Source organism: Aptenodytes forsteri, unplaced genomic scaffold (genome assembly GCF_000699145.1).
Source record: "Aptenodytes forsteri isolate BGI_AS27 unplaced genomic scaffold, ASM69914v1 Scaffold352, whole genome shotgun sequence".
NCBI lineage: Eukaryota > Metazoa > Chordata > Aves > Sphenisciformes > Spheniscidae > Aptenodytes > Aptenodytes forsteri.
This window is the reverse complement of record NW_008794860.1, coordinates 861,556-872,627: the sequence shown is the minus strand read 5'-3', so window position 1 is coordinate 872,627 and position 11,072 is coordinate 861,556. Positions and strand designations below refer to the sequence as shown.

Sequence of the window (11,072 nt, the reverse complement as noted above, 5' to 3'; positions counted from 1 at the left end):
GCAACCTGCTGTAGGTGACCCTGCTTTGAGCAGAGGGTTGGCTAAGACCATCTCCAGAAGTCCCTTCCCACCTCAGCCAGTCTGTGATTCTTCAATGCATAATAGTTTTTCATGTTTGGGGAGGGAATCTTATTTCTTCGTATACTGGATACAAGAGGAAATACCGTATTACCAAACCAAGTTGATTTGTATGATGTTCTTTGTTTAGTGAAAGGCTATGACTATGACAGTGGCTAGAAAGAGTTGACAGATTTGTATTGATACAAAGGGTGGTTCTCTGGACCACCTTCACTTGGAGAGGGTAAACTGATTTCAGACTGAGCTGAGAGAGCTCATCTCAGCGCATCCACTACTTGAGAAGATACTCTCCAAACTCAAACACAGACCAAAAAGGTTAAGATGTCTGCTCTTATTACTTATCTAATAAAAATGCAATGAACAAAAGTTAAGGGGTTTTTGTTATGTCGCCACCCTTTATATCAAAATATTTGAAAGGTACCCTGTTCTTTTTATCCTGTTCTCTTCATACTGGTTCTGAAACTGAAATTCTTTCAACTGAAGCAGAAATCCTTTGTGAGCTTGAAATTGGAGCATCTAATACCGTAACTGTTGTTACATAACTAGTTCCATTTTTATTAAAGCATGTCTGTGCCACAGCAACTTTCTATAAGCAATACATAAATGAGGTTTTGAAACTCAGTTTCAAAAATCAGGTTTTGTAAATTCAGTTTTGAAATATGAGTTTTGCTACCTATAAATGAATTTCAGACCAAGTCTTAAGTCAAATCAAATTTAGAAGATAGTCTAAAACCTAGAATACTTCCTTCCTACTATTCATGGCAGAATATTTGCTGGTTTGGAAATCCCATTTCTTGAAGAAGTCTGAAAAGAAATGCAAAATCAAATTTGCACTTTAAACACTTAAGGCAGATTCTCAAGGCCCGTCAATGAATGACCAAATGAATGTTATGTATTTCGGCATATTTGACCAAGACTATCGATAAACAAAGTTAAAGTTCCTAGAATGAGAGACCAGAATACTAATTCCTGCATTTTCATTAGCTGCTGCACTGGAGTTCCTGGGAGAATAAGTACAAATTGGACATCTGTTGAATTCTCATTATAGCAGTGTGACTGGGCAATGCACTCCAGAAAAGAGCAAGGGAAATCTTAAATGAATTTGCAGGGAAGCATTTTTACAGCTGTTGCAGATCTTAAAATCAGCTAGAAGAAGATTCTGTGTTCTTCAAAAATGGGAAGAATAATGTTTAAAAAATACATTATTTTTAAAAAAAGGTAATGGTGAGTTCCTGAATGACCTCAGGAACCATATACTTTTTCAGCTGAAGAGACACAGAGCTACTTTTCATGTTGCAGATTTATAAAAGCTGTCAGTCATGTGAGCACAAGGACAAACTGATAATGTTAACTAGCCATTAGTTATATAGGTACACAGCGATGCCAGATGGGAGGAGCTTTATGCCATCCTTGGACACTTAGCAGTTGCTGAGCAGCTGCCTACACAGTGTATTCAGTGCATTTCTGAAGGGCAAAAAATGTCTCCTCCTCCCATTAAATATGTCCTTGTTCACTGTACACAAGTGAACTGCTTCCTTTGTTAGGAAATGTCTCTTCTGACTGCCTTTTTAAAAAAAAAAAAAAAAAAAAAAAGAATTCTTTCTCTGAGTAACAAGAACCAAACCAAAGGGGATAAATATGCTCACCTGAATGGATGACTGTTCCAGGTCGGTGGCATTACTGTACAGAACAAGGTGCACATGCATGAGGACAGGCTGCAAAGCTGGGTCCCTGGACTGTATGCTATTTATGTATTTCCCTTATCAGACAGGGCGTCTAGCTAGTGAAGAATTAATTTGGCAAAAATTTCATGTCCTTATTCAGTCCAAGATCCAGTGAAGGCCTAAGGCGGGCATTAGCTTAACACAAGAACCTTAAATTGAAAGTTAGTTATCAAAGCTATGAAAGATATGTTCCAGATGCAACACGACAAAATTTGCTTCTGCCAAAGCTGGGGGAAATGCCCGAACTCACAAGCGTAGATTAAATTTCCCCATCTCAAGAGGCTTTAGGTTCCTCCAGCTGCCCTGCACACAGCAATTGGATGCTTAGCTCTGCCCTGGTTCAGGTGGGATGTGGAGCTCCAGCAGCAGCCTCCTTTGCCAGTAAGGAGCAGCTTCAGTAGGACAAGTGAGGACATCTCTGCTGGAGCCAAGCCAGGCCCGCAGGGGCTGTAGAGCAGCACTGAGCCTGGGGGAGCACCCTAATCGGGCTATCAGAAATGCTGTGCCGCTGTCACGCTGCTGCTGCTTCGCAAGGAAGCTGTCAGCTCTTCCAGCTCGGGGGTTCAAACTCGATTATCCCAAAATTGCACTTTGGTACTTCCCTGGTGCTCCTGGGAATGACTGCTAAAATTCACAAGGAGACCTAGTGTGGATGGTATCGTGTTGTGGAAATGTCCTCTAGTAAATCACGGGTTTTAGTTCATCTGAATTCTGAATAATCACTCAGAGTATCTCCTTTCAAAAGCAGTATTTATTTTTCATCAAAATAAGACACATTACACACTGCATAAAGTAAAAAATACTGCTAGAAAAGCTGCATTTAACTGAGATAACAACAAAAAGTATATAGATTGCACTTGAGAAAGTAGGCTTTATCCCAGAAGAATACAGTAAATAAAAAGCTAGCAAGTGATTTGAAATTAGGAATCTTTCTGAGTTTCCTTTGAAAATGTATTTATTTTGGGGGGTTCCAATTCCACCAATAAAAATTAACTAGATTAGGTTTTTTAATAGCATTGCTTTTTAAGTTACAACAATATGTAGAAAACATATCAATTATTACATAGACAAAAGAGAAAATAAAGGTGTGGAAAAACATCTCTGCAATTTCTGCTAATAAATAAAAAGGAAAAGTTTTGCTGGTATTTGGTTTCACCAGGGTCATTGCAGCTCGGGGCTCGGGATTTTGGGAGTTTCACTTAGTTCACATCTATGCTATCATTCCCACACTGTGATCTAAAGCCCATCCTTAACTCTCCTGCACTGGCCTGGAGCATACTGTCTTTATGGCAGATGGCAGCAGGAAGCAGTGAATGGTTCCATTTATTACTAAGTGTCCCAGGAGAAACACTTTAAATTATGTGACAAGTTTAGCCTCTATTTAAGAAAGTAAACCTAACATTAAGCAAGAGGATAATCCCTATTATACCAATCTCTTTTTACTTGACAGCTGAATTTTTCTGCTGGACCCTGGCATCCACTGCTGCCTGTATCTAATTCAGTTAGCTAAACTATTAGCTGTTCAGTCTTTAAAATGAGTATTCATACCATCTACCTTTGTGTATCTCACTCAGATGCTAAAATCAGATTTCTAATCTCCCTACATAGTCAAAAGAGAGAGAGAAAAGCTCCCACGTTGGGTGATTTCAACCTGGGGTCTAAGGCACACTTTGGGAGACTCTCTCTCCACATTGCCTGTAGGGGTAACTCAGGCTCCCAGATGAGGCTGGATCCCCCAAATTAGGAGGCATAACACCTCCCCCTCCCTCCCCCCCAACACACGGCTGTTCAGGTTGGAGGCTGGGCATCCATGCAGAGGGGTGTGGGAGATGCCAGGCGCAGTGGATGCCTGGTGCACATTCTCCCCTGTGGAATGGGAATTAAAGGACCACTAAAAGCACAAAGCCATATGAAACTGATGTTTCCTACAACCAATGCTAACTACGAGGCCAGAGTGCTTAGGCATAAATCGGACATAATTCAGTCACGAATATACATCAGAGTGCCCTGTCTCAAAAACAAGCAGTACTGCCAAGATCTCGCATGCAAACTTCTTCCAAAATTAGCTAAAAATTATGGAATGGCTCGGTCAATCTTGTTATTGAGCTAGAGACAGAAAAAGAATGAAGTCGTCTTTAAATAGTCCTGAAATATGAAACGAAGCTGGCAATCTTTGGTTACAGTGCTGATCTTTTAACATGAATTGCTTTGAAAAATGATGAATTGCTTCCCAAGTCAGCATTCAGGAGCATTTTTAAATAGACATCTGGGAGCCAGAGAGGAAAAATTAATATAAATAATAACACACACACACACCCATTTTGAATCTCAAAGGTTAAAGTACAGGAAAGAAAGTAACACAACATTTCTAAGGGATGCTTCAGTAAAGTTTTGCTAAAATTATGAAAGAGTACTTATAAAATACTTGCGCTGATAAAGAGGGTAAGTCAGAACATTAGGGCACTTTTATAACAAAATTGTAGATTGCTAAAACATACTGGCTTAAAGGCTCTCAATATTATATTATAGTACGTGCCAGTTTCCACTAATTATAATGCACTATTGTCAAACTATTTGCTCTTTCAGAGAGACAGAAACACAAGAGGCAACACAAACAAGATGAATTGATGCAACCTATGTCTGCTATTAAATATAAAACATCAGCCATTAAATGTGCCACCCCATTCCCTCTGTTACATTCATGATCAAAACTCCAATTCTTTGCCAGACTTAAATCTGCCTTTATTTTACACTTTTGGAGCAGCATTTTAAAACCTTTAAAGCTAGTTTGGAAGGATATATTTTTTTTCCTTTTTCAGCTAGAGCACTTTCATAATATTCTGAAAGGCATAGGAAGCTATGCTGTAGCTTTTAAAGTGCTTATTTTATTATGAGGTGGTGTTTAATAATATTCTTCTGGAAGTTAATAAATGATGCACATTTTCCATGACAGACAGACATTGCTTAATGAGTTAATATGCCTCAGCAAAATGCAATCAAAAAGAAATTCACTGTCAACAGTTTAACCATGGCAATACATAGAGCTGAAATGAGACAACTAACCTCAGATAACTAAGATTAATGCATATATGATGAAGTTATAATAATCCATATTTAAAACAAACAAACAAACAAACAAACCCCAAACCAAATAACGATAATTAAATCTCAAGCACAGTTTTGTTTCCCAGTAACACAACTGCAAAACAAATCAATATTTTCAACAAACAAGTGCCCTATCTTCATCGCCTGCTTGGGGAAATGGCAATCCTCAAACTGCAGCGAGGAGGATACAGGGGAGAGCTGTCTCTCCCTTTTCATGTCGAGGGGGCTCCTCCTGGGCAACTGTGGGCAGCTCTGGGCAAGGAGCAGGAGTCCAGTCCAGGTAGGTAGAGACCAGAATTGGCCCCAGACCACAGGGATTTACCTGGGGATCAGGGGGAAGCCCACCTTGCAGAAGTGCCTGGGCGATGGCTCCCGTGGAGTCACCGTGGCAAAAGTACCAGCCTCCGCACCCCCCTACCGCCACTAGTGTCCCTGGCTTATGCAAAGCATCTACTAATTTCAGCACACGATTTGCTCGAGTACAAACAGTGAGATTTGACTTTACTGGTGTGTTATTTTATGTAGTGATGGATTTTCCTCATTATATCTCACGCTGTTGTGCAGGAACGCTGGTAAGTTCCCTCTCAGAGCGGGACAAACCATTTTACAGTCATACAGGCTCAAATTCTCTCTTCATTTATACCCACAAAACTCTACTGACTGCCAGGAGAGCTGAACGGGTAGAAATGGCAGCAGAATTTGAGTGTAGGAACTGGTGAGTGAGAAAGAGAAACACAACGTTATTTGATTGCCAGCTACCACAAATACCTACACAACTGGTGTTTCATTTCAGTGGGCATTGAGTGCCTACGGACTATAAGTGAGCTTTGAAAATCTCAACTCTCAGAATCTAGCTACAGATAGCCATAATCCTATATTCTTGGATGCTGATACATAAATCTGTGATATACCTGTTTAGCTGCCATGGAACTAATCAGCACAGCTATGCTGAAACACAGCTATCGTTTTTGCTAATTGCAAAGGCAGGCTAGTAGCAAAGTTCAAATGATTAGTGAGTAAAGGTCCTCAGAGCAATCCTGCTTAAAAGTAAACATCCAGTAAGCTGCAATTAGTGTGTCTTGTTTTTTTTCTTTTATTTATTTATTTATTTTTTTTATCGGGGTGGTCTTGAACTGCAGATACAATCACAACGCTCATGGTGATCCAGCTGTATATCTACTAAGGCCATGTTGTTCCTGGTTCTGCCTTTTCTTCTGGGATGCCCAGCCTCAGGGATGAATTTCAGCACCTGGGAGAATCAACAGAAATGCATTGATTAGGAAACACTGTTGGAGATTTGAGGATAAGAGTGTTGGGGCCCTGAGGGCACCGACAGCCCTTAATGGCCCTGACCAGCATTAATTTGGACACGTTTTTGTTTTACTTCCAGCTTTTTCTTTCCACTCTGTGACATCCTGCTGTACTGTTTGTCCTGGAGCTTTGACAGATTGGATTATTTCCTACATCAGGTATCTTTATATTGTGCAGTTCCCTAACCATGTCCAGAGTTGCTCCTTTGCATGTGAATTATCAAGCATGTTTCCTTTGGCTCATCTTTGAAGTCCCATACATATTTGAATTGTTCTGCCCCTTCTCTCACTTGTGTGATATTTCTGCTCTAAAGAACAAAGAACATTTTTTTATGCAATTTGAAATTTCTGAAGTACATATGATTAGAATTGGTCCAAAAATGAAATGCTTGTAGGAGGCAGAAGGAGATGAATAGAGCTTGTGCAACATATGTGCCAGATCCCATCAAGTTTCTCTGGAATCTGACTTTTGTTGGTTTATCTTAAAAATCTCTGCCTCAATTCAAATAATTTCTTAAGAATTTACTGTGAATAATGTGAAACAAACTAACAAACAAGCAAAAAATTATTTCCTAGGGAACTATACATCATATAAGAGGCTTCTGAAAAAATTCTATCTAGGCAAGATAACCCCGAGACCCCTAAAAAAGAGGGTTGTAGGTTATAAAGAAGATGAAAAAGAGGCAACGAACGCAAGTTGAAACAAAAGAAATCCTATTTGGGTTTGTGGAAGAAAATACTGAGAGTGGTTAAACACTGGAGCAGGTTGCCCAGAGAGGTTGCAGAAACCTTGGGGATAGTCAAAATTAACAGAACAAGGCCCTGAGCAACCTCATCTAACTTCAAAATTCTCCCTGCTTTGAATGGGAGATTGGGCTAGATGACCCCCAGAGCTGCCTTTGAACCCGTATTATTATATGAAGCTATGATTCTCTGAAAATGGTCTCGTGGATATGTGGAAAACAGCCATAATGTTGCATCCTATCTAATCTTCTGTGATTGTGTAAGTATGTAAACCATGGACTGGAAAAAGCTGAGGAGGATGGTGGTTTGCAGGGGCATGCTTTGTGAGCCCGCCGTTGGAGGCTGAGTTGCTGTGTAAGAGCTCATACCCCCACTAGCACGGTGGCGCAGGTTGAGGAGAGGAAATCCTCTGTTCTGTTTCATTAGTTTGCTGTTGATAGGCCTACAGTGGTTTAACAAAAGGGGTATTCATTTCCAATTTCTGCCCTGAAGCTCAAATATTAGTTTGGATTGGGTACAACAAATGAGTTAAGACTAAGAACACTTTAACTCTCCTAGAGCATTTTTCTTCCCAAATCTCACAGCACAGAAAGATACACATCATTGTCAAACTTGTATAGATGGAAAATCTGAAACTGATTTGCTCAAGGCTCTGCAACATATCAGTAGAAAAACTACCAGTGTCATTATATGGTCCTTACCCTTTTGACATCATTTATTTACTGATGGGGAGCAGGACATGGTGAAAGCAAGGCTGCAGCTCTACAGCTGACAGTAGGCAGGTTGGCCTGTTCTGCTCTCTGTGGCCTCAAGTACTTGAGTCCAGAGATCATGCATTGGTAAGGCACTAGAGCTAAAACATCTCACCTCTTGGCAGGCTGTTGTGACTCATGCTGGCTTGGCCAAGTGACTGCTAGATCAGCTAGATTTGTCTTGCTCATTCAAAAGATGGAGAGAAGTCTGTCTTGTCTATCACTTGCCAAAGCCACTGGTCAAGTGGGGAGTGGGACCTAAACATCTTTAGCATCTCAAACACAGAAACATCCACACTTCTGCCCTGAATAACAGGTCCCCTAACTAACAGATCATAGTGTTAGTCAATAATTCTCTTTTTTTACAAGGTACTTTCTGTACTTTGACATCGCAACACCATACAAGCATTGAGATGGTCTCTGGAAGGAGAGGGAATAAGGGGCTGCATACCAGATCAACAAAGTACTAGCAATTTCAACAGAATTAGAAAGTCCCCAAAAGTAAGTGTGAATGACTCGCCAAAGGTTAACCATGGATGCTGTGCAGAGTGGGTGGGGAAGGGCAGGCAGGTGAGCAGCCTTCAGGATGAGACCATTTGTTCTCTACCATTAATGCCTGGAGGGTAGGAAGGCCATGGGATGTAATGAAAGTGATAAGCACTGAACACAGCCTATTATTTTGTCCTCCCTTTTGTGATAAAACTTATGTTTAACCTATGTTAAACTGAGAGGAAGGACTGTGCCTAAGCAAGGTACAGACATGCTGCTTTAACATGTTGGGAAAATACAATTACTTTTCCTTGTTAGAAATGCAGAGACATGTCATTTTTTTTTTTTAAAGCAACAAAATTATAATGGATTTGAACTGATTTCAAACATTGACTGCCTCAATATATGCAATAAATCCTGATGGACACCAAGACAATTCACTGTACCACATTGTCGTCCAAAACACAGAGGAACTGAACCCAGTTGGTTTGCTATGATTATTACAGAGCTGAAAATAGACTGCATCTTCAAAGATGTTTTTTTTTAAGAAAACATACTTTTAAAATCAAGTACAGCTGCTGATGCTGAACCCATGATAAAATTCTTTATTTAAAGAAGCCTTTCATCAAAATCTGACAAATTCAGATGATTGGCACTTTGCAAGATCATGGGTAGGTAGATCTGCTTTTTTCAATTGAGAGCAAATGAAAGTATGCAATGGGATGAGAGCAAAGATGTGGGCTGTATTTAAGCTAAGAGACCTCCTGACAGCTTGGGGATTTTCCCTGTGTTTTATATTAAGAAACATGAGCACAGTATATGGGCTTTGCTGATAAGAGTAGAAAAATGAATTGGCAGGCACTTCCCAGACAAGACAGGAAAGCAGTGTTTGAACACAGCTGAAATTGGACTGCTTTAATGGCTGATCACAGAGCTGATGTTCAAAGCTCTCCGTCTAGTTTCCATCTAATAGTTTTAGTTTCAGCTAAATACAAGGGAATTGAAGAGAATCAGGAAGGTCACTTCTGGTGACCACAGTAGTTCAAAGAAAACTCTTTATTCTGACAATAGCTGCTGTTTCTTCATTACATGGTCAAGTCCTTAAAGGTGAGGAACTACTGAATTAATGAAAACAGTTCAAAGAAATTTCGTTCAGGACACTTTATTGCTCCTTTTTTGATAGGATCAGTAGCTGTAAGAAAATGTGGATGTGAGGAAGGTCTGGAATGCTCAAAAGGTTTGTTTTGCATGGGCAAAAAAGAAGAATAACCTTGCAGTTTTCAAATTAAAGGAGCAATGTCTGTCACTACTAATCAAAATGTGGTGCCTCAGCTGTTCAGATCATTGCCTCACAAAGAGTATATAACTACAGCCATATCCCCTTCATCAAACACTGAATTAATTATAGTCATAAAACTATTAAAGCAATTAAATAAAAAATCAAGACAGAGGACTTGGCTTCTGAGGTGGATTTGGTGTTTATAGGTAATACAAAAAAGGGTATCAGGGCCTTGTAGCATTTCTTGTGCAGACAGTTCCACAGGAGCACACCAATACGCTGGATGGCATTTTACTTTGTAAATATGCCTGAGCATCTGAGAGGTTTCAAGGTGAGGTGACTGTGGCCACTACATAATTTTCCTTGGGGGCGGTGGTGGAGGAAATACAAAGAAAATGCTTAAATACATTTTCCTGCAAGGAATCTTGCTCATTGATCGTGCATTGAATTTGGATGCCAGCTTCTGAAGGACTGTTTAAATGAGGAAGCAAAGCCATCACAAAAAACAGTATCTGGAAGCTGAAGCCAGAAAAACTCAAACTGGAATTAGGGCACACTTCTTTAAGTCAGGCCGACTCATCACCTGACAGCCCTCCAAGGAAACGTGGGGGTTCCAGCCTGTTTGAGGACATCAGAAAATGGCTGCCTTTCCAGAAGGTATACAGTACAAGTTTGGGTCTTGCTTTGGGGGCAGCAGGGTGCTCTCCAGTGGCCTGTGGAGCACAGGAGGTCAGGGCTGATGGCCTGGTGGCCCCTCTAATCTCAGCAGATCTGTAGAGCACTTCATGATCAGGGGCTGAGGAGAATAGAGCAGTGATGACTGCTGGGGAAAGGAGCCAACTAGAGATAACCTGTTCACCCTGATCCATACCTGGCATTTCTCCAGTAGAAGCAGCAACAAAGAGGTGACTCCAGAGAACAATTCACCTGAAACACCCACCTCTGGTGGGGCTAGCTCTGATAACTAGGAAAGGAGCCCAAAGGCTGGACTCGCAGCTTTAGATGGGTAGAGCCAGATGAGGTGAACCACTCCCTCCAGCATTCGCTGATGGTCCTAGCCATGTCTCATTTACCTTTGAAGTCAGGCAACATTTAGCCCTGGGCAGCCTGTTCCAATGTTTCACCACTCTTTCAGTAAAGAAATTTTTCCTTACATCCAAGGACATCAGTCCTCAGGAACCTCCTAGACTGCTTCCTGGGTAGATGGGTAGAGCCAGATGAGGTGAACCACTCCCTCCAGCATTCGCTGATGGTCCTAGCCATGTATCATTTACCTTTGAAGTCAGGCAACATTTAGCCATGACAGTCCATGACGGCTGATTTCTGTTTTAATAAGAAGCAAAGAATAATAGGAAACCCAGTCAACACTTCTTAAAAATAATAATAAAAAAAGGGGTATCCAGTTGCTCATAGCCATTTTTTACTTGTTTACTTTATTTGTTAGGAACAATAGTAACATTCTTTGTTAAATTCATAGAATCATAGAATCACTGAGGTTGGAAAAGACCTCTAAGATCATCGAGTCCAACCGTCAACCCAACACCACCATGCCCACTAAACCATGTCCCTAAGCGCCTCATCTACACGGCTT

The 11,072-nt window shown here is 40.7% G+C and overlaps 1 protein-coding gene across 5 annotated transcripts in view; it reads right to left on the bottom strand.

Moving 5' to 3' along the window:
- Positions 1-2,562: 2,562 nt before the first annotated feature.
- The window catches only part of PDGFD (platelet derived growth factor D), a 157,459-nt gene continuing 148,949 nt past the window's right edge, over positions 2,563-11,072 (bottom strand). For all 5 annotated transcript variants that reach the window (XM_009274619.2, XM_009274621.2, XM_009274623.2 and 2 more), the window contains one exon: positions 2,563-6,156. In XM_009274619.2, coding sequence (XP_009272894.1) covers positions 6,022-6,156 — 135 coding nt within the window. In that variant the 3' untranslated portion in view covers positions 2,563-6,021. The remainder of the gene's footprint in view (positions 6,157-11,072) is intronic.